This window comes from Crocodylus porosus, unplaced genomic scaffold, assembly GCF_001723895.1.
Source record: "Crocodylus porosus isolate Cpor-Errol unplaced genomic scaffold, CroPor_comp1, whole genome shotgun sequence".
Taxonomy (NCBI): Eukaryota; Metazoa; Chordata; order Crocodylia; family Crocodylidae; genus Crocodylus; species Crocodylus porosus.
In genome coordinates this window covers 12,585,917-12,613,789 of record NW_017728926.1, presented here as the reverse complement: position 1 = coordinate 12,613,789, position 27,873 = coordinate 12,585,917, and the positions used below count along the sequence as shown (strand labels likewise).

Sequence of the window (27,873 nt, the reverse complement as noted above, 5' to 3'; positions counted from 1 at the left end):
GCTCAGTGCTTGCCTAAGCAGGTCCAAACATAAGCTCTGGGGGGGGGTTCAATACCCTGAAAAATCAAGCCCTGGCTCTTCCTTCCTGTGTACAGGCAAGTATTTCCAGCCCTGTTTCACGGATGGGGACATGGAGACCCAGGAAGATAATGCAACTGGCTCAAGGACACACTGGCATAACAGAATTAAAATGCAGGCATTCCTGGCCTCCAGCCCAATGATTATTCAATTATCTCATGCTTCAGTGTTACACGTATAAGCCTTATACATGCCCATTGCTTGTGTACTCCAAACGCAAGCTGTGTGGTTTAGGCATAAAAAAAACCCAAAACCTGGCTCTTGCTGGACAGACAATCAGCAATTTTGATCAGCAGCCTTTCCTAGCTTGACCATAATGCAGATGTTCTAGTCTTGGATTGCTGACAGGTTATTTTTATAGTGCTACAAACCGTTGCATTAGACACAGCAAAAATAATAAGAGACCAGCTTTGACCCAAACTTCCACAAGCAAGATGAGACCCAAAGCAATTCAGAGTCAATATGGGAGCCCACGTCACAGAAACAACCACAACAGCTAGCAATAATTGTCCCCACCACTGAGGCAGGGAGGCTAAACACTGAATCATCACACCTGGAAGGCATGGCTTTAGGAGTGGTGATCCACATGCTTGCAGTGATGGGCTTAAAGACTCTGATCCAGTCAGGTACTTAAGCCAACAAGACCACTCACAGTTGTATCCTCAGCTGCCATGGTGAACCATGATCAAAGGCAAATGCCCAGGGATAGTGGTCTGGTGTTTACATAAGCATAGATTCACTTGAAGGGAAAATACATAAAAGAACAAGGGAAAAAGAGAAAAAGCATCTTCCTGAAACTGTTAGCAAGCCCACCTGAGCTAATGTGGAAACTTGCTTACTGCCAATTGCCTCCGGGACTCCTCCTCCCTGACCTACCCTCCCTAGGAAAGATCTCTCTTTCTCTCACTCACTTCAGATGCTATTTTGCTTCTCTCCCTCACAAGCCTGATGAGATTCTGTTTTTTCTTTGGCTGTAAATATTTATACTGGGAATGCAGAACCAGGAATCTGGTGTTATGCACAATGTTAATCATGGCAACAGAACCGGCGTTTGGAGAGTGTGTTAAGCTTTCTGCAGCTCTGATTCTGTTGTGCCTCTTGTTGTGTTGCTCAGTGAGAACAAAATTCACCCGTCTGCAGAGGACTGGCACCACTGTCTCCCTTTTGAAGGCTTAAGTAGAATGTAAAGGGGGCATCAGACCTATATGCAAATATGACCTTATGTCCTGAATGGGGCAGGGCATATAAGTGTGTCCCATACATAGAAGCCAAGAAGTCACATTACCAAATCCTTCCTCTACAGAACACATAGAACAGCTTCAACTGTAACTTCACCTGCAGAAACATCAAGGGGTGACAATATCTATCAGCTGAGAGCTTTTGTCCTCTTGGAACAAGTCCCAGTAGCAGCCTTGAAGTCCTGAAGAGTTTCATGAGCTGTTGTTGTTGAGGTTTTTTGTATGTCTATTTGTTTTTGTTGGATGGGTGGATTTTGCACATCTCTGCACTGCTTCATTTTTAGGGTTCAGACTGGAGAAGCATTGTAGAAGAACTAAGAGAAAAGTTAGTCTCATGGGACCCCAATATGGTCAGAACAAGCAGTGACACCTGTGCATCCCACCTTTGCAGATCCAGGACATGCTGACAGGTTGGCAGGCCATCAGATAATTGCAGCCATGCCAACAAGCCAGAGGCTGCCACTGTGTACCTTCCCTTCATGCCAGTGTCTTGTGGATAGCACAGTTTAATCATTGCAAAGATGAAGAGCAGTTTGCTGCTTCTAGTGCTCACGCAACAATTTGAGAGGGCAGAAGAGTAGATGACCTCAAGCGCTGAGATGCATAGTTCCTGTTGGAATTAACAGGAGCGAGGTCTCTACAAGAGAGCAAATCTTGGTATAAATCTAGCAACAGCAGTCTGAGTTTTAGTCTGGATTCACTGAATGTTGTCCCCAATCAGATAAACTGGGACTGGGTCATCTGGGATGGGGAGTCAAAAGAGGTCTGACGTGTTGCTAGCCACATCACTCCCTTGTGTGCCCTAATCCCAGTCGCCTGATGGACCACTCAAACCAATCCTTGATGATGCACCTAAATCCTGTCCCAAACTCTGTAGTTAACACAAGGGACGGAAAATGTGGGTTTTGATCTCAGTTCTGTCACTGACTCACTCATAATGACCCTCTGGCAAGTCACTTCATTTCTAATATCCACATTAACCCCAATTAACAATATTAATCTCTCATGCAACTCGAGAGTCTGCAACCATCTAAAGGAAGGCACTATGGTTAGATCTCTAGCACCTTTTACATTTGTCTTGTGAAAATCTTGCCCTTTACCTTTAAAATGACTGATAGGTTTAGGAGATGAAACAGAATTAATATGCAAATGGCAGAGGGAAATGGAATGAGAGATGAGGGTTTTTGCATGTGAAAGGAGGGGGTTGCAAAGAGACCGGAGTCACCGTGCTCCAGGAGCAAAACAGGAAGCTTCCCCATTCCCAAGGCAAGGCCTCATCTGCACCCCTGTCTTTTTCTGGGCTTCCTTTGATGAATTATTTTATGTATTTATTTATTGGCTGGCCTCTCTTTTGACTGTTCACCTTTTAAAACTGTTCGGTTCCCATTGAAAAATCTCCTTGCGCTCAGCTCATCAGCTCCCTCTCAGGAACTGCGATGCGTTGCCATGGAAAAGGCTGTGATGTCACATCTACAGATAACATCGCAAGACCCCCAAGTTCATTTTGCAGCTGGGCAGAGCTTGAGAAGTGCCAAGAGCACAGGAGTGTTCGTTGAAAGAGAGGAAACTTAATTAGACTGGGGAAAATGGGTGAGAGAACAATGCACTCAATTGTTACAGAGCTCTCATCACACCAAGTAGCAAATATTGCCTGGCAAACAAAAGCCCGGAGAGCAATTTACAGAACTAAGGACAGCACCTCCTAAGCAGGCAGAGAAGGGGAAGTAAAAAATGGAAGGAATAAAAGGCAGCATTAAAGAACTAGGGCCTGATGCGATCCTCGGAAATGCTGTCAGTGCCTACTGACTTCAAGGGGCACACATCACGCTCAAGCCAGGCTACAGTAAAGGAAGAATGGAAGGTGGAGGGAGAAAATTAGATTGGAATTGATTGGAAGGAAAATTCAGGTTTAAGAACAACAGCTGAAGGGCTAAATTCAGCCTTTGCTGACACACTGATATCAGTGAGATCAGACAAGGTGGAAACAGAATTCAGCCCAAGCAGGAGATGCGATTCAGTGGCTCGGACAGAGGAGGGAGGTTTCAGACTGACAGGGCAGTGGGGATGAAAAAGCAGCCCCCAGCCCTTCATGCAAGTGGAGGGTAGAAGAGCAAAGGTAAGCAGGCCCCCAAGGAGCAGAGCATGCAGGGAGGTGGGTACCAGCACAGAGGGGTCTGGTGGAGGGAGTCCATGAAGAGTTTGGCAGCATCAAGTTGGCTATGGATATATGCCAAGTCCTGATCTCACACACTCCATGCCCATCACCCAGTTGTATTTTAAATGGTTTTGTTTAGGAGCCAGTCACATTGATTTTAACAAAAGAAGCAACTGCATGACAACCCTTCACAGCGCTGCTGCCTAAAAGGGGCCAAGATGTCCACTGAAATTGAAGCAAGGAGATTTCCGAGCATGCAATTACAGGAAAGTCTGAGCAATGCACTTTATCTGGCAAAACACTGTAAAGGTAGTGTCATTTGGGGCTAGCCGTATTTCTGGCCACCCCAGAGGCACTCCCCCACAAAAACCCTGGCTCTTGCTTCTTGGAGCTTTCCCTTGGGTATAGATAATAGGAGGAGGTCTGGTGGATGCAGATGGCTAGCGGGTGTAGAGCAGGAGAGACCTACCCAAGGGAGAAATCAGAGGGAAGTGATAGAGAACAGGGAACCCAGTCCACAGTGATGAAGCTTCTCCACACTTGGCTCAGAAGCCAAACTAAGTGGATCCCCACCATGTAGTCAGTCCAGCTTGGAAAGGAACATCACCAAAAACACCCCTAGAGAGCCCGATAGAAATCACCTGCAGAGGCTGACACAACTGCAGAGTACACAGGGATAAATACCATGAGACAGGCCCTGTGAATGTGAACACCACCCGCGCACATCTTGCCTCCAAACTTTCTCTGTAGCATTCCCCTCCCACTTCCAGGAGCGTAGGACTGGAAGGCACCTGCTGGGTCATCAGCTCCCAACCCCTGCTCACAGGTCATATAACTTCTTCCACATGCTAATCAAGCTCCATCTGAAACTAGTGTTGGTTTTGTCCCCACTCCTCCCATGGGAATGCTCTTCCAGACCAGCTCTAATGGTTAGAAACTTTCCAACTTCCAACTTAAATGTATTCATGGCCAGCTTATGCCCATTTTCTTCCCCAGGTTTTGCCCTTGAACTGAAATAACCCTTCTCCAGGCCCGGTGTTTACTTTCATGATGTGTTGGGAAAGAGCAATCACATCCTTTCTCTGCTTTTATTCTGTTAAGGCAAACAAAGCCAAGCTCTTTTAGTTCCTCTTATATGGGATCTCCATTTCCCTGATTGTTTTCTCTTCTCGTCCCAGTGAAAATGTGTCTTTCTTGCACAGGGGTGCTCATAATGATGCACAGTATTCCAGAGGCTGCCCCATCCATGCCCTGTACAATGATATTAATGTTTCTTCTACCTACAACCTACATGCTTTTTTCACAGCCTCATCACACTGACAGCTCAATCACACTGGGATTGACTAGTACCTCTCTCAATAATGTTCTTGCTGCTTCCCAAGATCAAATGCAAAATGGGATCACCTCTTGTTAGCTAAGTGACTGTTTGGTGAAGAAATCTGTCAGCTGTCACATCTGGAAATACCCAGAGTTTACTATTATTTTGAGCAGTCCCTATCTGGCACAATTCCCAACACCATTTATCTCTCTCAAACAGTGGTTCTCAACCTTTTGAGACTCCAGACTCCTCTCATAGTTTCACAGTTTGTAGGGTCGGAAGGGACCTGAGCAGATCGTTGAGTCCAACCTCCTGCCATGGCAGGAAAGCTTAGACTTGAGCTGGCATTTTCTGAGGGGTGCCTCTTCACCCATTTTTTTTGACTACAGAAAAATATAATTCTGTTGCCAAAATTCAAGACCATTGTAGGGCAGAATGATTTTAATACCACTAATTCCTATCTGAATTCTATCAATTTATTTTGAATCATGTTTGCACAGCTAACATTGTCTGGCACCCTGCGACTTCCTTGTAAGGATCTCAAGGCACCCCGGGGTGCCACAGCTCCCTGATTGAGAACTATTACTCTAAAAGCATTATAGACTCTCTATCCATCCTCAGATTCAACACAGAGGGTCTACAGCAGACTCCAAACATCACCCCAAGACAATCCCTCAGGGCTGATTTTAGCCATCCACTGCACAAAAGCAAAGCTTAAAAAGACTTTGACCTCATATATTATCAGTCCCCTCTTCTGCTAGACTCTGGTTCGTCATTCTATTTAAAAAAAACCTGTATAGAGCTTGGATGGATGAAAGCTTCTGACACAGGAATACATCCATTATATCTATACAACATCATTTTCTGCATTCTGGAGGTCTCACTCATTACTCACCTGCTGTAGAAAGAAAGGAAGACCCTGATCCCAAGTGCAGAACTGGGGTTGAAGGCAGCACTAACACTGCATAAGGGGACAGCAATTCAGGCATTCCCTCCTCTGTGATTCACTAGATCTCTGTGGAGCCTCCTGATTCTTCTTGCGCATTCCTGTGCATCTCGTCTTGGAGGTTAGACAAGTATCTGTCAGGGATGCTCTGGATATCCCTGATCCTGGCTCGGGGCAGCAGAACAGACTGCACGATGTCTCAACGTCTCTTCCAGCCCTGCATTCCTACAATCCCTTCCTATGCTCTTTTTCTTCACTGAGCTCTCTAGCTAACCCTTCAGGGTTTCCAAATCTTGTGATTCTATGGCAAATCGCACCATATTTTATGCTTTTCTTACAGCCTCAGTTCCTTAAATTGGGGAACAATGCGACAATCTCCGTTTTTATTAAACATGTAAGCTCCTAGCCCCCGGGGCTGCGGTGAATGATTTGAAAATGAGAACTATGAAGGCTGAGAATCCAGCTGGTTGACGCAGAAGCCCACATCTGGACAAGAGGAGAGCGGTTATTTTGAAAACGTGAAGATCCCTAAACTGATCTCCGCATTTTGAACAGACCAAGCACGGAGATTTTCTGACACACAAAGTTAACCCTGGCTAGGCAAGCACAGAAGAACAAAAGCCGGATTCAGAAACCACCCAGCGCTCAGCTCCTTGCCTATCATCTCTAAACCTGCCGGGTGCCCTTTCTGCCGGCTCTTCCTCTCAACCTCTCCTAGCGTTTCTCCTCCAGCGGCGCCCGCGTCTGACAGCCGTTCACCGGTCTTAGCTGTTGCTCCGCCTGCTTGTATTTAGATTTCAGTTCCCTGCGTTCCTGGCCGCTCATTTGTTTTAACGACCAAAACTCCCACCCAAGGGAAGGGCCAGTCCGGCAGTGGTGGCCTTAGGGTTGCGGGCACCCCGGGCAAGAGTCATTTGGGGCCCCTTCGAGGCTGAGCGTCAACGACCTAGAAGCCAGTTGGTCATTTTCAATTTCCATTTCGCTTTGGCCTCTCCACGAAACTGCAACAAAAGCGTCCTCGTGCAATATTAAATATTCGGTGTGATCGAGTTTTAGTTTTAGTTTTACGATGCCCTCCGCTAAGGCCGTGACTGCGTCCAGTGGGCACCTGCGGTAGCTCAAAGGACTGACTGTCACTGATCTGGAGTCACGGACCTGGATGACGAAGCAAAGCAGAGCAGAAAAGCACGGATGTGCAGGCTCCTTTGGGGGCTGGGCAGCAACCCCTGGGTCTCTCCCCTCCTGAGTGGGGCACACACCGGTGTCCCGGGCAGAGCGTCCGGCCAGGGCCCGGAACACACGCGCCGCGGCACCGGTTCCCGCCCGGACGCGGCGGACACGGAGCGGTCGCACATGCGCAGTACCGCCACCCGGCGCCATTGCGGGAGCGGTGCCGAGCCGGAGCGAGTCGCTCGCCGCGTTGCCGGTCCGGACCATGGCCACCGACTCGTGGGCCCTGGCGGTGGACGAGCAGGAAGCGGCCGCCGAGTCGGTGAGTCCGGTCCCCGGCTCCTTGCTGCGTCTGGGGGATAGCGGCAGGGACCTGGGGTCACCCGGGCAGGGCCGGGCCCAGGCTTTGCCTGCCCGCGTCTTCACAGCCTCCGGGGAGGGAGGGCCCGCCGCCTGCTCTGGTGCTCCGCTTACCCTCCTCGGGAGAGTTCTTCCTAATATCCGACCTCAGCTTGCCTTGCTGCAGCGTGAGCCCATTGCTCCTTGTTCATCATCAGCCCCCACTGAGAACAGCCCAGCTCCGTCCTCTTTGCGACCGCCCTGCAGGGACTTCAAGGCTGCTATCAAATCCCCCCCTCAGTCTTCTCTTCTGCAGACTAAGCCCATTTCCCTCAGCCTCTCCTCACCACTCATGTGCTCATTTGTTGCCCTTCTCTGGACTCTCTCCAGCTGGTCCGCATCCTTTCTGTAGTGGACGCAGGACTCCAGGTGTGGCCTCCCCGGTGCTGAATGCAGGGGAAGAGTTGCTGCCCTCCATCTGCTGGCAATGCAGCAGCCAGGATGCCACTGGCCTTCTTGGCAGTAGCGGTGCCCTGTTGGCTCGTATGTAGCCAATTATCCCCTATCACCCCCAGGTCCTTTTCTGCAGAGCTGCTGCTTAGCTGGTCCACCCCGCCTGCCCTGGGGCATGGGGTTGTTCCAGTAGAGAGAGGGTGTTTTTCCATTTGTCAGAACCCGGAGGGTTGGGCAGATTACACCCACCTGGGTACAGAGATGGTCAGGAATGATTCTTGGGACCCAAATGTGACACATCCTGAGGGAGCTTCCCCATTGCCAGGCTGCCGGCTGTTTCATGTAGGGGTAGATGGACCCACTTTCTGTTTCTGAGTTAGGGATTGGAGGGTCCTGGCTTTGTCGTGTGTGGAATGAGAGCAGCAACCCCTCTGGGACGTATCCCTATTAAAAGCAGCAACCTCTCCAGGATTTTACCAAGCAGAAAAATCTCCATCTGTCTGTCATTAGAACAGTAATGATTTGATGGGCTGACCGCTGAAGGGTCCTGCTCATCCCTTCATGCAGCTGTCTAAGTTTTGTTATTGCTGTTCAAGACAGGCAGGTGGGTTATTTTTTTTCCAACAAGTTTTCCATGAATGTATCCAAACAACGCAAATAACTTGCCCTGCATCTACGTACAAAATTCATCTTTCATGGCTGCTAAAAGAAAGCAAATTAACAACCTAAGGAGAGATTAATTTTGGGGGAGACCCCTTGATCAAAGAATAAATGCTGACTTTTGTGAGGCTGCTGCTCAGGCGGTTACTTTAATTAATGGGAGCAGGTGCTTGTGATATGATACGCCCCCTAATTTACTTCTCTCAACTGGGGGTAAAGTGGAAGTGATGGACACATCTGGCATTCAAGCTTCATGAATACTTCCATTTTTTTTCTGGTATATTAAGGTTCAGAAAATATTGCAGTGGCTAGCACTACCATGTCTCTGTTTGGGGTATGTAATTCTCGATGTTTGAGGCTGATAGATTGAGTATGTGGCAAATCCAGTCTAGGGCACTGATTTCTGACATTCCCAAGGTGAAATAACAAAGCAGCTATTTGCTTTGGTTTTGCTTAGTTGTTAGACTGAAGCATGGATCATTCATGCATCTACTTGCAGACGATCCTTTCGGTTTTTTTGGTTTTGTTTTGTTTACCAGTTATCCACAAAGTTCATTCAGTGAATGAATGACTCAGCAGAACTGCAAGCTTCCATTTCCTCATTCCCAAAATGTGTCCCAGTTGCAGCCCTGTTTCACGTATGCAACTTGCTGGGTGTCCGTTCAGAGTTACTTGGTATTATTACTCACAAGCGCTTTCAGCCTGTAACAGCCCAAAACTGAGCAACACTCGACAACAACTTCCACATGAGTGCCCAACTCTTGCTAGGCCACTAGGATTGCGGTGCAGGATGGATTGGCACACCTTTGTTGTTCCTGTAACACAGATTATTGTCACTAAGCATATGTTCTGCCTCATGTCCACCAGCTGCATCTGAAAGAAAACTGCTCTAGCTTTGAGGAATGCAAATGTTTTTGTGACAAAGCATAACATTTTTTTTGGTCATCAGAATGCTGACTATCATTCCCTGGAAATGTGACTCCTCCAAACCCATGCTAGAAGTATTAAAATCCTCACAGTATCATAGTCAGCAATAAAATAAACATCCCTTTAGCAACAGCAGATAGTGGTTTCCAATGCATAGCGCTGAGTTAATGGCTCTGCTACCATTGTAATGTGACTACTACCAGGTCAAGTTACCATCTTTGAATGCAAATTCCCCACATCAGCTTTTTGTCAGCATACTTCCTGGTAGTTTCCGATGCATGATGTGGTAACACAAAATAGCAGAGTCCTAGGAATGTTTCTTTCTGGAAACTCCCACCTCTGAGACCTGTCTACAATGTGAAAGTTTGCGAGTCCATTTCAAGGGCAGATGCCCTTTCGCTGTTTCAAAGATGGATTTTTTCAGTTTCTGTGACATTAGCACGTGGCAACTTTACCAGGGCCCATGTGCTGTTTGTGCAGATTGGAGAACTTGTATCAAAATGGAAATTCGACTGTTTGCTTGGCCACATTAGGATTCCTGAATGTGTCCACAGCAGCTTTTTAAATCCCTTTTCATTATTTAAATCTTCTCCCATGTTTACAGTTGAGCAACCTGCACCTGAAGGAGGAGAAAACCAAACCAGATTCCAATGGTGAGCTGATAGTTCCTAAGGGGCAATATTTCTTTGGTGTGTGTTTGGGCTGAGACACTATAGCCTTTGACAGACAGGAAATGGTTTAGCAGCCTTTCGAAAGGTTGAAAACAGAAAGCTAGAGAACTAAATAGTAGCTTGGGCTAAGTATCTAGTTTGAGTGCCTACTTTAATGGTTTGTTGTTCAAACAGTATCGTTAATGCTCAGTAATGTTTAATCAATATTAAATGTGGTAGGGAGATTGCTCTAGTGACTAAAACTGATGGATCCAGGTTGATGTGAAAGCCAAATGCTGTGGATTGATTGGGTTGGACCAAACTACACAGCCAGATTCTCATGATGGAGAGCCATGCTTTAATTTATAGAGGCTTAAATATTGCCTATGAAGCCTGAGCAAAGCTATGCTGTAAAAGTCCTACTGAACTGGTTGACAGCCTTGATTTTATTTTTTCATATCACTGTAAAAATAAACTTGCTGTGTGTGAATGGGCCTGTGCAAATGAATTTTTGTCTTGGCTTGTTTGAAACTGCCCCAGTGACTGCTGTCTGTCTGAACGTAGGTGCTGTTGTCAAAGCCGATGACAATGCAGAGAAAACAGAGGACGAGGAAAAAGGTAAATGCGAAGGAGAGGCACTGACAAGGGAAACTGGAAAATGATTCATTATGAATGGTTTTAAAGATGCCCTACCTTATCTCAGAGGATGGGTATCTTTGGAATTTGGGCTATCTTTCTACTAAAAATTGGGAAAATGATGGTATTTTATATTGATTCTAGAGAGAACAGTCTGGAGTTGGGGGAAAAGGGAAATAAGACAATAGAAATATCTGGAATGAGGAATAGAATAGAACAGCTGGCTGTTTATACGCTGAGTACTGGGAGTTTATCCTGTTTCTATAATAGCCCTGGGAAAACTTCTCTTTGCAGAAAGGCTGGTTCTGTGAGCTGCTTTGTTTATAGGAACTTCCCTCTGTAAATTTAAAAAAAAAAAATTACCCTTGACTTGTACCTCCTTCCCTTGCAGAGGACAGAGCCGCCCAGTCCTTGTTAAACAAGCTTATCCGCAGTAACCTGGTTGACACAACAAACCAAGTGGAGGTGCTGCAGAGAGATCCCACGTCACCTCTCTACTCAGTGAAGTCTTTTGAGGAGCTGCGACTGTAAGTGTCTGCTCTCTTGCTGATTGTGGTGCACCTTACAATCCACAAGACATAGTGCAGTGTCCTACAGTGATTCAGAATTTCTCCCACTGGTGCCAAATATTTTAGGTTAGCAGTGGTATAAAGGATCTCAGTTGTCTACAAACGTATTCTGTTAATGCACCAGAAAACTAGACTGAATAGCTACATTTGACCCACATGCATGGCCAACAGACCTGTTGGGAAATGTCAGTACCCCAGTACTGAGCATTATACATTTGCAGTGCACTGCATGATCAGTGTTCTGGTTTCCTAGGCCAAGATCTTCAAAGTATTTAAGCACTTAACTCGCATTAATTTCACTGGAAGTTAGTACCTAAATACCTTTTAATATCTGAGCCTTCTGTCTCTGCAGTAGCAGAGGGAGCTGCATTTGAGAAAGTAATTCAGACAGCTGTATCAGGTTTTTGGCCTTCTCAAGCAGCAGAGTGGGATTTATGAGCTTGAAAGGGTGTTCTGTATTTATTTGTGTGTGGCCATGTGCTGGGGACTTAATTGACTGTGGTACTTTTTTTTTTTTAAGATTTTTTTCCTACCAGATCCAACCATTGGGGAAGTGGGGGGAAAGATGTGTCATGCTCTGCTGTTGAAAATAGATTGTTTATGCCATTTGTACTCTAGTCAAGAGTTAAAAGTATTTGCAGGCCTGTTCTGACTTTCCTAATGTTTGGCAGAGTTGAAATGAGATACTGAAAGGTTATTGTCCTCTGGAAGTCTCTAGTGTGAAGTGCAGGCTTTGTGATTTAATGGCACCTCAGCTGCACTCCAGCCGATGCTCTGTTGTCATTTTCTGTCACAGCTGCTTTAGGATGTTCTGGGAAATTAAGGTTGAAGAAAGCAGAGGAAACTTTAAATTCCTTCTGGCTAAAGAAAGCAGCATACTGAGAAACTGTCTATGGAGGGTACCTGTACAGAAATCTTACCCTGGGAAGAGATGGGTAGGAAAAAATGTCAAGATAATGTTACCAGTGTTCAGCCTTGGTGTGGTGACTTCCTTAGAGTGCCCATGCCAATGGTTCTCAGTCTTCTTAGATCCTGGACACCCCTCCATGAGCTTATCTGAATTTCATGACACTCATTTACAAAACTCATTTCTTTATTACAGTGTTTACCCCCTCACACAGGGGCCAAATGTTGGGGTGGTGGGCACCCCAATTGAGAATTACCTGTCTATACAAAAGGCTTTCAAGCACATCCTTTCTACTGGGGAGAGGAATACATTCACATCTTTACTGTCAAAAGGACACTGTCTTTGTAAAGGCAGATTGGTGGCAACAAGACCTCTATTTTGATTGTAGAGATCCTTTGGAGCAGCATAGACCAAAATTTGAGTTGAGATACTGAAGAAGGATAACAAAAATGTCGAAAGCCCTGAAATTCCACGACTTTTCCCCTTTTTTCCCAGGAAATCTCTTCTTGAGCATACTGTCAGATCTTCCCTCAAGGTAGATTTTGTGGAAGCTTTGTTTTTTCCCTATAAAATTGTGCATTGAAGTATAGATTCATAGATGTTAGGGCCAGAAGGGACCTCTATAGATCATTGAGTCTGACCCCCCTGCAGAGGCAGGAAAGAGTGCTGGGTAAAATTAGAATTAAAATGAATTCCATTTTGTAAAATTAAAATTAGAATTAAATTGAATTCCATTTTGGAAGTAAATGTTCTCCTGTAGTTTTTGCAAATGAAAAGACATTGTGCTTTTGTACTGTAAGCTAAAGATGAATGATGAGAAACAAAAGTGAAACTCAGTAGTCAGTGTTTCATTTCCTGAACTGAGATGCAATAGGGAATCAGCATAACTAATAATATTGGACATTCTAAAATGTATTTCAGCAAGTAGAAGGGGTTTAAAAATTGCTCGGTCTGTTACAACCTAATGTTTTTTATAAAATGTCAAAGGAAAAATGCCCCTCTACGAAAGCTTATTTAACTTCTATAGATTAGAAAAATGTTCCATTTGTTGCCAAATAAGGTAGCAGAATTTTGCAGCTCTGGAGTAAAAGGGGACATTTATCATCAAGTATGTAGAGCTTCAGGGGTGGGCAAAATGCAGCCTGCAGGGCCCCTACAAAATTTAGAAAATTAATATTTATCTGCCCTGGGCTGCCTGAGCCCTTGACGGCTTGCCAAAACTCAGTAAGCGGCCCTCCACCCAAAATAATTGCCCGCCCCGAGCTAGAGGCTCCTCTGTTAGATTCCACAATTGGAAACTTGGATACTTTGGGCCATACACCTGAAACAAAATGGTGCCAACTATCACTGAAAGAGAACTGCATTGCCAAGGATCTGGGAAAAGCAGTTAAACCTCCAGTGCCTGCTCCTTTATTCATTACCCTAACTAGAATTCCTCTCTCAGTAGCCTGCTTTCCAGCACTTGATATGGTTGTTAATTAGAATCTAATCAGGTTCCTAATTAAGTGCTTAGTTTAGAGATCAATGGGAAAAGAGAGTCTTTTTCTCTTTCAGCCTTCAGAAGAGAAACAAAAGTAGACTTCTCTCTTTGTTTCTGTTTTGCAGTTTACTATCTGGCCAACATCCCATCATTGTAGGTAGAACAGTACAGAAGCTGTTGTGAACAGGCTGACTTACTCATTGCTTTAGCAGTCCTTGCATTGCCCAACAATAGGTATTGCATTAACAGACTTTAGACTCCAGCTGATGAGGCAGTAGCTGCTTCCACTGGGCAGTTAGAGGTTTTATGCACCTTCTCAGGCAGTACCTGTAGTTGAATCTGAAAAGTGCATTTACTCCTATTTCAGAAAACTGCAAATTAGTAATTAGCTAATTTGTAAACTAGCATATTATGCATTATGCATAATTTAAAGACAAGTACTAGAAAGTAGTGCAGAATCTGCTTGTCTTGCAGACCTTTGATCTCTTGTGCATGAAATGGGCTTGTTTCAGGCAGCTTCTTTAGATTCTTTAACCTTCATGCAAACTATTTACAAGTCTTGGTCTCTGTGCCAGTGGTTTTGAAGACATCTTCCCAGGTTCACTCATATCCCGGTTTGTCTGAATTGTGGAGTAATGAGGCTTCTTATCTCTCAGATTGGATTCACCAACATACAGTAAACTGGACTTGTGGTAGAAGAGAGAAATCTAGATCATAGTTTCTCACCCTGTGGTACGTGTACCCCTGGGGGTACATGAGACACAGGCAGGGGGTATGCAGGTACCCCAACACACTCTCTCTCTCTCTCTCTCTCTCTCTCTCTCTTGCCTTTTCCTTTCTCTCTTGCCCTCTTTTCCGCTCTTTCTTGCCCCTTCCTCCTCTCAAAACTACGGCAGAAAATTCAAATTCCCTAGTAATAATTTGGTGTGCCACGTTTTGCGTGGCACTGGGTTCAGCCCTCCTAGCTTTGGCCAGCATCACTTCTAGCTCAGGTACATGCTTGAGTTGTACATCCCTGGTGTAAAAGGTGGCAACCCTAGCCACACCAAATCAGACATCTGTCACATCGCAGCCTTATATACACAGACCTTCTTCCAACATATGGCACACATTAGTCTGTAAATATAAAATCCCCTGGAAGATTGAGCGTTGGAGTACTTATTAAAATTTTCAGAAGTTAGGGGGTACTTGCTACTTAAAAGGTTGAGAAACACTGATCTAGATGATTTCCATGATCAAGCTAGTCACTTAAATGTGAATTGCAAAGCAAAACCATTTTGTATAAAAGCTTCAGAAGTTTTTTTTCTTCCTGACCTCACCGGGACTCTTCAGCAAATGGAGGGAAGATCAGAGTAGCTGTCCCTTAAAAAGCTTGTCCAGTAGACTCTGGCCAAGAGAACATCCCTTGGGTAGCAAGTGCAGCCAAGGTGCTATCAGCAGTGGAGGTGACCACTGGATGCAATATTCGAGGCTACTGAATCAATATATAAAATCTTATGCCATGACATACGTACATGAGCAGATGAAAAGCACAGACTAAGTAAGCAAAAAGCAAAAGGCAAGTAAATGTTAAACGGTAAGAAGCTGACAGACTAAATTAACACAGCAGCCCTACGATGGTACTGTAAAAATGCAGCTGCAGCTCTAACAGTAATTAAGAATACAAGAGCAACAGTCAAGGTGTGCATGAATTATAACACAATGGTTGTTATCATGGCACCCCTGCACACACACAAGTATCCAGCTGTGGGTCTAGATTGCTTCTGTGTTTGTGATTAGTAGTCAAGCACCTGTCAGCAAGCACTCTTTTAACTGAGGTTCCCATTCTTCTACAGTATAGGCAGAGCTCACAATAGAGGAATCTCATTCTGCTCTGAGATTGTCCTCTTAGCCAAAGTGTTCTCAAAGGAGGTTCTTAAAGCTTTATTTAAAACCAGCAAAAACACTTTCAGAAGAGAGAGAGAGGCTTTTTATATTTCAGATGAGAAGTGAAGAACACAACCTTCAAGAACCCTTGTGAAGATCTAAGTACCCACACCAAAGACTCGTGGAACAAGAGATAGTTATGTTCTTTTCTTAAAATATGGCGTGTGGTTCTTCTCCAGAGATTCAGTTCTCTCAACAACCTCGGTGTTCTTGGTTTTGTTACTCTTGGGCTGTGGAAGAACATCAGACTGACCTGCTTTTCACCTGGAAACATCAGTTTCATTTTTCTAGGTTACTTTGTAAGTAAGTGGCTACAAAAAGGCTCCTGAGATGATTTTTGTCTGTTTGGCTTTTGAAAGATGAGAATTAGTCTAACAATCAAAGGAAGTTAATGGTGGGGGCACTTGGACTAATTGAGTCTTCAATTCTATAACCACTTGGTGTCTCCTTGGCAAGTGTTTCGGAGAACTGGGCTTTGTAGATCTTTGCTTTTGAACTGACGCAAGGTTACATTTTCAAAGAGCCTTTGAGCCAGGGTTTGCAAGAAATATATGTTTTTTTAAAAGCATGCTGAGCTGAGTAGAAAGGTTTAACAAAGAGGAGGTTGTGGGTGGAAAAGCTTTTGGAATCGTAACTGCTTAGTTCTGAACAACGCAAACAGAACTCCAACGAGCAGTTAAACATAATCAGTTGAGAGATACCTTAACCCGAATTTTGGGTTGCTTTTGAGTTTCCTTAGATGTACAAGAACCTGCCGAGACTAAGAGCTTACTGTGATGCACATACTTCAGTTTGAGTTCCGTCTTCTAGCTGTGTACTGATTAATAGCCTGGGCCATGCTGACTTTGTCTTTCTTTCACAAACCCAGTACTTAATGTGTTGCATAGGGGCCAAACATCTAGGTAGGGAGTGACTAATGTTAAAATGCTATTGCAGTGACTTCTGGCTCCTCTATTATGGTTACCTCATTTTGGGCCATTGCATCCCATACTTGACTCTTGATTGCCTTTGTGGTCCACCCAGTCTAGCATCCTGTACAAGCGTCTGCACAGCTGATTTATTGGAGGGTGCAAGCAACCTGGTACCAGATGTCTGCATGTGACAGAAATGGAGTTGGTTGATGATGTGCAACTGCTGTTTAGTGTGTTGAATGCTGTAGGAGTGCTTATGTAGTAATCTAAGAATACCAAGATGATGAACTTTATATATGCTGCATATGAACAGGTCATTGAGGTGAAGTTTCTTTGTATTGGACTGCAAACATTTCCTACACGAGGTCATTAGCTGTAGCTTAATAAGAGACTGGGAAGAATACGCAGAGGCAAACTAACGGCTTCCCCAGGAAGCAAGCCCTGACTGAACACTCGAGAGAAACTACTACTAGCCAGTGGCCTGCTTCAACCCTGTAGTCCAGCCTGACTGAGCTGTTTTTTCCAGACTGGGAACTAGACATCCAAAGTATAGGAAATGGATAAAAATGCTTCATGGGTGAGAGAGAGGCAGTTGTTGTGTGCTGTTCCTAGTACATACAAATTAAGGTGGAGCAGACAGTGCTGCAAGAGTGTAAAGACGTAGAGGGTTTCCCCAGCTCCAGAGAATGGAGAGAATGGCACGTATGTAGGCTGATTTATCAAGAAATCAGATTTAAAAAATAAACGCATTCTAAACAGATGATATTTTGCTGTTGGGGGGGGAAAAAAGGATATTTGGTCACAAGTTCCCCCTGTCTCTGCTACCAGAAAGAACAGAAAACTGCAGGTACTGAATGAACTGTAATGTAATTGCAGTCGATACAAAGAGACTATTAGATGATGCAAAGATGAATATTAGATGGGGTATTAGATTATTAAAATCATACTGACATTTACTCTAGTTTGTAATCTTGCTAAGGTCTTTAGTACAAGGTATCATTTGAGATCAAGTTTCACGTGTGGTTTAAAAAAAAAGATCACCTTTTTCTCAAGGCTTTACATTCTTATGGAATTTTTCCTTGGTCTTGGATCATGGGGCAGTAAATAAAAGCATCCTATTTACCTTCTATCTGCAATTCACCTTTATTTAAAAAAAAAAAAAAGGTCTTCATGTCTTTTCTAACCTCAGTCTCCCATTTCTTTTCATAAAGAAATTTCTCCAAAGCTGATCTCTGTCAGGCTTTGAACTCTGTATATTTCTGCTATCTGCTTTTTGAGGTTGGATGACCAGAACAAATTACACTACCCCAGCTAAGGATGAACCATTGTTTTATAAGGCATCACTATAGGTGCCTTCTGCCTAATGTCAGACTAACACAGCTAACTGCCTCTCTCTCCATTCATTGTTTTACAGAGAGGCAGTTTTAGTATCTATTCTATTTTTAATAGGTCCTGACACACTGCTTGCTTCCTTTGATCATAGCTATGCATTGAACAGAGTGAATTGAATGAAATATTGAACAGAGAATTGCAGGCTCAGCTGTCTGCACTGATGCTTGGGCATGTTTAGTTAATTTAAAACTGAGCAGTGGGTGTGAGATGCTCCAAGTAATTCTCTCCAGGATTCAGGCTTTGGGATAAAATGGGGTTCCCAGTATGTTTTTATGGGTTCAACTAAAATCTTTGTTCCCGTGTTAATTTTTGGTGAATATTTTAAACTGTTACGATGGGCCACTAAGTACTTTGCCACCAATGTAATTGCGTTTTATTCCTTGATGTAATAAAGGGCAGGAAGTTCATAGTTTTGAATTAGTATCTCTACTCTTTGATTTGTGCTTCTGTTGGAAGAAGAAAACTGTTGTCTAGAATTTCTAGGGTATGTGCAAGCCCATAGTGAATGAGCCACAGAGGGGCCACTTCCCCTCCATTAACAGTATAGACAAAAACAGCTGGCTCAAAATTTTCCTCTTGGTTCATGTGATAACGGTGAGCATTTTGGCAGGCCTGCTGGTTATTAGGTTTGGCTTTATAGGGACCTGCACTGTGATCTCCCTATTGACTTTTAATACCTGTTTCTAATGCTGTGCTCTTCAAAAACCCTTCTATTTCTTCCTCTCCTGTTTCCAGGAAACCCCAGCTCCTGCAAGGAGTTTATGCCATGGGCTTCAACCGACCATCTAAAATTCAGGAGAATGCTCTGCCCATGATGCTTGCTGAACCGTATGTATACATCCTTTCTGCACTTGGTAAATAGAGGGGAGGCATGAAATCACTGTTAACCATTAAACCACATATTTCAGGTGAGGCTGCTTGAAGTGTTGCGACACACAGAGCTGTTGATGCAATCAGCTGTCCGGGGTTGTGCTGATGGGCTACACAACAGATGCGCATAGGGCCCCATAAAGCACCCTTGCCTTCATTGCCAGCTCTACAGCAGTACTTCTCTCTCTCTTTGGCAGCAGTAACTCTGATGATCTTTATAATATAAGGGAGACTTTATAAAGCTGTTTAACCATGGTACTCCATAAATCCTGGCCGAGGCACTGCAGTTCAAATGCCACAGTTCATGGCTGCCTCAGTTTCTCCATTTACTTCATCCATACCCTTGGGGTGAAGGGCATGAAAGAGTGATGCCAATGCAAGGGGGAGCTGAGCAATATAGAAAAGTACTGCCACATGGCAGCAGCCTCCTTCCACAGTCCATGGAAGCTGCTTGTGTCTAGATGGATGCAATTTGTAGAGTGCTCACTTGCACCCTCCATCTTGTGAAATCCTGCTTTTATGAGACTGGATGTGGCTTTAGTTTGGATACAGCTAAGATGCAGGGCCAGTGTATTAGAATCCCTTATCTGTGGCTGTCATTCATCCTGTTGCCATGTAGCCCATGTTAGTCGCGCTATGTCAAGTTCATCCCAGAGTGTTTAAAATGACTGTTTTGTGTTGATTCAGCCCACAGAACCTGATTGCCCAGTCTCAGTCTGGTACTGGTAAGACAGCTGCCTTTGTCTTGGCCATGCTCAGCAGAGTTGAACCTGGGAACAGGTACCCACAGGTAAAGGCTTCTGGAATCTGCTGGTTGTGTTGGTGTCTAGTGGCAGTGCAATGCCATCTAGCGGAGAGGCTGCAGTTTCTTTTTGGTTGGGCCCTTGGTAGCATTTCCATAGCAGGAAGCACTTCCCAATATGTTGCTGTTTCAGTGCAAAGTAGGGAAAGCCCTTGACATGTAGGTGCCTGTTGTGTATAGCTACTGGGCTCCCTGCACCACCTGTGCAGCTTTGGCTTCCTCTCCTTCTCACATCTTCCAGTAGTCTTTTGAGGAGCCAGAAAAGGGACAATTGAGTGGCTGAGTAAGGGAATATTGCAGAGCAAGCATGGGAAAATGAGTGGACAGAAGTCTTAAATTATGTAGGAAGCTGACTAACACTTTTAACTTTCACTCAGAAATTGTTTTAAATAGACCTTCCCCCCCCAAAAGTGGGTAGCCAGCAGGAGAGGACCTGGTTAACTGGGCAGTGTCACCGGTGTAAGAAATTCCTTGCTAAGGATGCTGCACTCTGTTTAATTACAGTTGTATCCATTGGAAACACCTTTTAATGTTTTCTTACTAAAGTGTTTGTGTGACTCTTCCTAGCAGCGTATCTTAGCACTTGCCCTTATCAAGATGTTTTGCCCACTTGCTTGTGTGGGCAAAAGGAATACAAAACCAAAAGGAATTTGACTCTACTCATCTAAAAGGGAGAGTTTCCAAAAGCACAGTTCAGCCAATGAGTATAAATTTAAATGTTCTGGTCTTAAACGTTGGTTCTCTGTTCTGCATAGAGGTGAAGGGTTACAACAAAACGTGTTTCACGGGAGATCTAACGCACTCTTATTCCCCTTTCCCTCCAGTGTTTGTGCCTTTCCCCAACATACGAGCTGGCACTTCAAACAGGAAAAGTGATTGAACAGATGGGAAAATTTTATCCAGAGCTGAAACTTGCATATGCTGTCCGAGGCAATAAATGTGAGTGTGGGAGAAAATGCCCCCAGCAGATTTATCTTGTACTGTATAGCGATTGGACTCAGTGCATTAATCTTGCTTAAAACTTGCCAACAATGACACTGTGGCCAATGTAACAATGATGCTGTAGCCCAGCTGAGCTAGAATCAAATTCTTTAAAATCTAAGTGCTGCAGAGAACACTAGTTGGTGTTACAAGAGTTAATTTTCAAAAGCACTCAATGGGGGGGACGGAGTAGTGCAGACGCACAACTTGTGTATTAAGGATTTTCTTGAATTTCTTCTTCCAGTGCTTCAGTTACAGTTAGCTAAATATCAGTAGCTGCTGAGAAGTATTCTTGGTGACCTTTTGTCCAAGAGGATTTTTTATATTGTAGGATACCTATGCAGTCTGCATATTTACAGATAGTCATATTTGAGGTTACATAGACTCTATAAATTATGCCATTTCTGCCTGGCTTAAATGTGACATCTTGTGTGCTGCAAAAAAGCTATGGATTCTAGAGAAATTACCTCCTCTACAAGGGAGAAATAGCATTGGGCTCTGCAGACCTGACCTAAAAAGGTTATAATGATACCTGCTGTTCTGTGTGTACTGACTCTGTTTGAAAAAATCAGTCCCAGAGTAGAAAAGGAACCTGAAGCAAGAGGATGTATGGATTTTTATCTTCTTGTGGCAAAGTAAAAAAGAGAGGTTGGGCTGCTGGGGTATTTGTTTTTTCCCCAGTGATGTCAGTAAAACCTTTCTGTCTCTTAACAGTGGAGAGAGGTCAGAAGATCTCTGAGCAGATTGTAATTGGTACTCCTGGCACTGTCCTGGACTGGTGCTCCAAGCTGAAATTCATAGACCCCAAGAAGATCAAAGTGTTTGTTTTAGATGAAGCAGATGTGATGATAGCAACCCAGGGTCATCAAGATCAGAGCATTCGCATTCAGAGGTAAGGACCATCTGGCCTATCCATTGAAGGGGGGTGTGGAATTGTAGCTTTCCTCCATCAAAGCCAGTTAGATTTCTCAGTGGTCTCTTTAATGTCCCACTTACTCTTGTTGAAAGAAGGGCTCTCCCCCAAATACGAGAAGATTCTCTGTTGGCTCCTTTAACCAATAAGGTCAACAGCTTCCAAAGAAATATACTTTAGGCAGTTAATAGAACCAGAATTTCAGTGGGAGACAGGCTTTTAATCTTCTCAAGGAACAAGGGCTGTCTTCACTGAGTGCGCCTCCCTGATTTTAAATACCCAATCTGTCCAGACACCACCAGTCAATAGAACCAGGAAGATAAAATATTTCAAACTTAACATTAGACAAAAGTAATGCACTTAAGTTGATTCCAGAAGATTTGTGGGTGACGGAGATTTGCTCTGCCCTTAGCAGAAGTTCTAGTAGAATGATGAGGGTTAATGGCACTTACTTGCCTTGTGCTTTATTGTGCAGAATGCTCCCCAGAGATTGTCAGATGCTTCTGTTTTCTGCCACTTTTGAAGATTCAGTGTGGAAATTTGCTCAGAAAGTTGTTCCTGACCCAAACATCATCAAACTGAAGCGAGAGGAGGAGACGCTAGACACCATTAAGCAATACTACGTTATGTGTAACAATCGAGATGAGAAGTTCCAGGCTCTCTGTAATATCTATGGAGCCATCACCATTGCGCAGGCCATGATCTTCTGTCATGTGAGTTACCCTCGGAAATGAAACACCGTGGGTGTGCTCTAAATGGAAGCTCTAGTCAGAACAGGCCAACTCCAAAGTGGTGTTTACAAATGCTAAGAACCTTAGCCACAATAGTATATGTTCCTTGCAACGTGATTGAGGGGATGGTCTTTCTTTGTAAGGAACAAGAATGGAAAACAAGCAGTCCCTGTCCCTGCCTTGAAAATGAAAAGTACAGAGGATTCTTGGAAGTGTCTAACACATTGGCCTTACCCTAATACTGACTTGCTGGTCTAATCTGTGCTGAGGCTAGAAGCCTGCTGGCAATTGCTGTTTGAAAATAGTTGTTCCTGCTGCAGTTTCTCTGCTGCCTGTGGACAGGCACTTTATTACAATGGCAAGAGCTGGATTGTGTCTCAGCACGGTTTCCGAGACTAGACACATACTAGTACCAGCTGGTCATGAACATGGCTGTGTTGCATGGTGTCGGCTGTATGGTAGATACCAATTTATTATTTTTATTCCCAAGCAAAGCTCTGAATAGGAAAAGACCTATTTTAAAAACAAAGTATGTATTAACTTGAGGAAAATCAAAGTCAAATGGAGTTGTGAAGTCATAAATAATGAGAAAAGTCTTGCGGGTAAAAGATTTGGGTTCTGCTTGGGGTTATGTTGCTGACTCATGACCCTTCTGGCCCGCAGTTTTCCTCTGTATGCCGAAGAGAGTACATAAGAGACACTACTCTGGCCTCTTTTTTCTTCTGGACAATTACTGTGATCTGCTACCTAACTTTAATTTTTTTTTAATTTCTATGGCTTGCTGGTAAGTGAAAGAGCCGCATAAAGAAAGGGACTGACTATACAGAGGAAAATGATGAAAAAGGGTCTGCACACAGTCTTCCTGTTCTATCAGATTACAAAAGGAAGTAGAAAAATGTTTCTAAGCTTAATCATCATGTTTGGCTTTCAAAACAAGGTAGCGATTTTGCTCAGCTCTTCCCCCTTTTAAATTATGATTCTAGAACCTTGGGGTGAGCAGAAATAAGCAGGGTTGAAAAATCTTTGCTGTAAAGAGGCCTTTTTCCATTTCACGTTCTAAAGCTGCCTTCTCTCTAGGAGACCTGAATTGCTCTCGCTTTACATTTCAGACTCGCAAAACAGCTGCCTGGCTGGCAGCAGAGCTGTCAAAAGAAGGTCACCAGGTGGCATTGCTAAGTGGCGAGATGATGGTGGAACAAAGAGCCGCAGTTATAGAACGTTTCCGAGAGGGCAAAGAGAAAGTGCTGGTGACAACAAACGTCTGTGCCAGAGGTGAGATGCAGTGATGCTGCGTTGGAGGCAGGCAGCTTATGCTGGAGATGGAACAGTACTGTTCTCTGTAGAGGAGGATTTGTAAGAGGCTTTGTGTTACACTGCACAAATTGGGGTCCTTAACCCTGTTCCAGGAAAGACATTCTCTTTCACTGCTTCTGGACTTTTGTTTCCACTTCCAGCTATTACATTTCTCAAGAAGAATACTTAGCAGCTATTGGCAAAGGTGCCTGCAGTCAGGCACAGATTGCAAGTCTTGCCCTCCTGCATCTCTCACGTCTTTCTAACCTTTTGGCATGGAGAAATCATAGAAAATTAGGGTTAAAAGGGACCCAGGGAGGTCATCTAGTCCATCCCCCTGCTCGAAGCAGGACCACCTCCAACTAAATCATCCCAGTCAAGGCTTTATCTAGTTGGGTCTTAAAAATCTCCAAGCACAGAGATTCCACCACCTCTCTGGGTAACCTGTTCAGTGTTTTACTGCCTTCCTTGTGAGAGAACTTTTCCTAATATTTAACTAACTCAACTTCCCTTGCTCATATGACTGCATCCTGTCTCATACGTTGCCAGATGAATGTGTTCTGGATTCTCATAATAAAAGAGTCATTGTCTGCAAAAGTAACTCCCTGGTAATAGTCTGTGCTGTGAATAAGACATTGATACATGAGAAGTTTCATGGTCTTTGAAGCCTTTTAGGGAAGTGGGAGGGACAGTTTAGCTCATTTGCCAGTTACTGGAATGTAGTAGTCTTTTCTGTCACCAGGGCTACATACTACTTGTTCAAGAGTGTGTTAAAAGATTGGGTAATTGGTTCATCAATTGAAAACTAAATTCAAAATATGGTATAGAAAGCATGTGTTTCCAGTTGCCCTTACACATTCTCCTGAACCATCTAGCTTCAACTTGTGGCATCTCTGCAGACTCCTTGACCAAGGGGTTGTTAACTTTTCATGGTGCAGCTCTATGAAAACTGCTAAAACCAATAGATTCTGCAATTCATACAATACCATGCCAAGGCTGTATTAACTGTGGACTTGTGCTTTCCTCCCTCAGGGATTGATGTGGAACAAGTGTCTGTTGTTATCAACTTTGATCTTCCTGTGGATAAAGATGGAAACCCAGATAATGAGACGTATCTGCATCGGATTGGTCGTACAGGTCGTTTTGGCAAACGAGGACTCGCTATTAACATGGTAGACAGCAAGCACAGCATGAATATCCTCAACAGGATCCAAGAACATTTCAGTATGTCCCTTCAAGCTTCCTTTTTTCCTGTAGAGTTAGAGAAGCAGATCACTGATTCTATAGAATTTTGCCCAGTTGTGCATCAAGCAGCTCTGACTTTCATACAGGTTTTCTAGGCCCTGATTTGATTTAAGCAGTTTTATTTTACTGCAGTCAGTCTGTCAATAATACAGCTGCTCTTTGTATTACAGTCTTCCAAAGGTACAGTTATCTGTTCTGTTCTTCACCCAGTCATTTATACCCATTCAAATGAGCAGTAAGCTCTTACTTCAAAGTCAGTTGCACAAAGCAGTGGAATATTGTTTAATGAGCAGATGTTATAGCCCATTTTGATAGATCTGAATGTCTGTTCTGAAAGAGTGAAATATGTAATGCGTGGTTAGAAATGCCTGTCCATAGCCTGTTGCATCAGTCCAACTTTCATTTGCTAGCTGGCATCATTAAAGATGATACTCCACAAATGATAATGTTTGAATGCCACACAGCTTGAGAGATTTATTTTTCCCCCACCCAGAAATTGCTTCAGTTTTATTTATGGTACCTGAATGACTCGTCGATTGATTTTTATCTTTAAGCCTTGATTCAAAACTCAGTTTCTCAGGAACAATAAATGGGACCTATTTTCCATTTCAGGAAAGACACCTTCTCATCTTCTATTCTTTCGTTGTATTAAAGCTGCATACAGTCTGATTACCTTCCAATCTTCTTTTGCAGACAAAAAGATAGAAAAACTGGATACCGATGACTTGGATGAAATAGAGAAAATAGCCAACTGAAACGCAGCTGCTGGAACTGGTATACACCCTGCTGTGGTAGCTCTCCCACTAAAATTGGATCAGCGTTCAGATTGGCACACCTTTCGGCCAGTCACGAAAAGGACTCTTAAGATATGAATACACAGAAATTACCTCATTTTAACAATTGCAGTTGGACTTAAAATTGTGCAACTATGGGAAGGAAGAGGAAATGTTTACAGAAGCTTTTAACATTTCTTAGTTTAGCCTTAAAATGGGAAGATGTTTTAAATTCTATGAAGTACACTTGCCAAAAAGTGACCAATAAGTAAATATCTAGAAAGAATAAAATAAAAATGAACTTTATCAATGTTAATTGGGAGATAACTTTTATAACATGACTAAAAATGATCTATTAAAACTCAACAGCCAAATATATGTGGACATTGACTAAAAAAGGCAGCTGTTTTTTTGTTTGGTTTTTTCAGTCTCAAAATGAAACTTGTATGAGATAAGATTTCTTTTTTTTCTTTTCTTGGCACTTACGATTTTTATCTGGCTTCCAGATGGAGTTGCCTGCTTTTCCTTAAGTAGATTGTCCAAAGGATATCTTCATTAGTTCATACTCTGAAACACTGGTGCCGTGTTGCTTTTGCTGGGCAGTATTTTGTTTTACTTTGTTTTAGAATGGCCACAATTCATAAAGCAGTGCAGTGATGAAAGTGCTAATTAACGATTCTAGAAGTTCAAACAATGCTTTTAACCTTGCCAAACCTAATTTGGGTTCAGGTGGGGGTCAGTGGGGAGGGAGGGATCAGCAGTGTAAAGGAACCTGTACAAATGAATTTCCCAAATAAATTCACCCCTACAATTGTCAGTGTCTTTTGATAGGGGAATGGGAGTTGCAGTTACCATGAGGCAGGTGGTGCCAGTTTTAAAATGCTGCTGTTGTCCAGACAGCTCCCTGTGAGGTCATATGGAGCTGTTGGACTTTACCAATCAATAATGCAAACAGGAATATTTATCTGGTGAAAAATCATGACAGCTTGTATTGACCAAAAATACCCTTATATAGAACACCAAATTTGCCTGTTATAGTATGTTTCAGTATCATAGTCTTGAGTTAAACCGCTCAGCCAAAATACTCATGGGAAGCACTCCAGTTTCATTGTGCTTTGTATTTAATAAAAAAAAGAAAGACAGACAGGTCATCAGTCCCTACAAACCTTGCCCCTGAGGTGATCCTTACCAGAGATGGTTTTATTGAGAACTGCTATATTTGGGCTTTCAGTTGTGTTGGGACCACTTACTGTGCACAAATGAAAATGTGAGTTTTTGTTTCCCCCCCCCCCACCCCAAGTTTCCCAGAGAAATAGGCTCCTAAGCGTTAACTATGTGGTGCACAGTTCTTTTGGGAAAAATGGGACATGCACAAGCAGCCATCGTACTGCTACTCAGTACAGGAATCGCTTCAAAAAGAAATGTATAAATTGTAAATTTAGCTCTGAATTTTCATTGCAATTTTGGCCATCATATTCTGTTCAAAGACAGGAACATGGATCCTTTTACCAAGTAAAAAAAGGCTCATTTAAAATGTACCTAAAATTTTAGGAAATTGTGCACCCTTTTATCAATTTGTATAAAGGCTTTAGTGAAAAAAAAATGTTAAAATCTAAACTTTTTGTATTCTGGGGTGTATCTATTTTTATTCTGTTGGAAACCTATTTAAAGTGGCAGGTGAGTGAGTGCTTGCGTGTCGAGTGGAAGACTTGTTCGATCACCTACTTTAATAATACAGCTGAATGACCTTTTGACAGCAGTGCATTGGGTTGAACTGTCATGAACACTGCTGCTGGTCCTGTGTGCTGTTTCTAATGTACTTTTAATTGGAATAAAGAGCACATACAGAACTATGCCTCAGCTACTCTTTTCCTCTACTCTCCATGTGTTGTTAAATGTCTTGTGTAAGGGGCTGGAGGCAGAACTTTAGACAGGTTTTCTTCAGAAATACATGCCCATTCAGGACACAAGATTGCAATGTAAAAAGTGTTGCTGCATTTCTTACACATGGACATCTCCCTGTACTGAATGCATCCTACTAGTCATTTACTATGAAACTAGATTGGATGACAAACAAAATCAGCTTGATTTTATTCCTCACTAATGTCTACTGCTACCAAAACTCTTCCTGCCTCAAAGTCTTAGCAATAACTGCGCATCAAAAACTCAACACTCCACCCCATTGCTGGGCTAACATAGTTACGATATACCATTTTCTATATCACATGGCAGAGGGGAATGATATGGTTAGCATCAGGTCTGGCCATCTTTTACTCCTCAACCTGAGCCCCTTGCACTTAAGCTGGCTGGTTCCTGGGAGGTTTGAGCCCCCTCCATTTCCAATCCAGCTGCTCGTCAGCCAACTCTGGGCACTGCACCAGGCCTGGCTCCAGCCTGAATGTGGTCCCAGAGGCAGCCAACAGTCTGCTAATTGTCTAGCAACCAGCTAACAACTTGCCAGGGCAGGGAATCATGACCCCAGGCTCCCCCTGCACTGGCAAGTAGGTCAC

At 43.6% G+C, this 27,873-nt stretch overlaps 2 protein-coding genes across 2 annotated transcripts in view; one reads left to right on the top strand and one right to left on the bottom strand.

The window, feature by feature from the left end:
• VWA5B1 (von Willebrand factor A domain containing 5B1) overlaps window positions 1–6,377 on the bottom strand; it is a 66,497-nt gene extending 60,120 nt beyond the window's left edge. Inside the window, exon 1 of the mRNA XM_019541514.1 lies at window positions 5,685–6,377. The gene's annotated coding sequence lies outside the window, so the exon portion shown is untranslated. The remainder of the gene's footprint in view (window positions 1–5,684) is intronic.
• A 722-nt stretch (window positions 6,378–7,099) lies between these two features.
• Window positions 7,100–27,069, top strand: LOC109314370 (ATP-dependent RNA helicase DDX19B). Its single transcript, XM_019541509.1, has 12 exons — window positions 7,100–7,227; window positions 9,889–9,937; window positions 10,499–10,552; window positions 10,962–11,097; window positions 18,491–18,583; window positions 19,313–19,415; window positions 20,252–20,366; window positions 21,123–21,300; window positions 21,797–22,034; window positions 23,162–23,324; window positions 24,378–24,569; window positions 25,284–27,069. The coding sequence occupies exons 1-12, from the start codon at window positions 7,171–7,173 to the stop codon at window positions 25,343–25,345; spliced, it is 1,440 nt and encodes a 479-aa protein (XP_019397054.1). The 5' UTR covers window positions 7,100–7,170; the 3' UTR covers window positions 25,346–27,069.
• The last annotated feature ends 804 nt before the right edge of the window (window positions 27,070–27,873 follow it).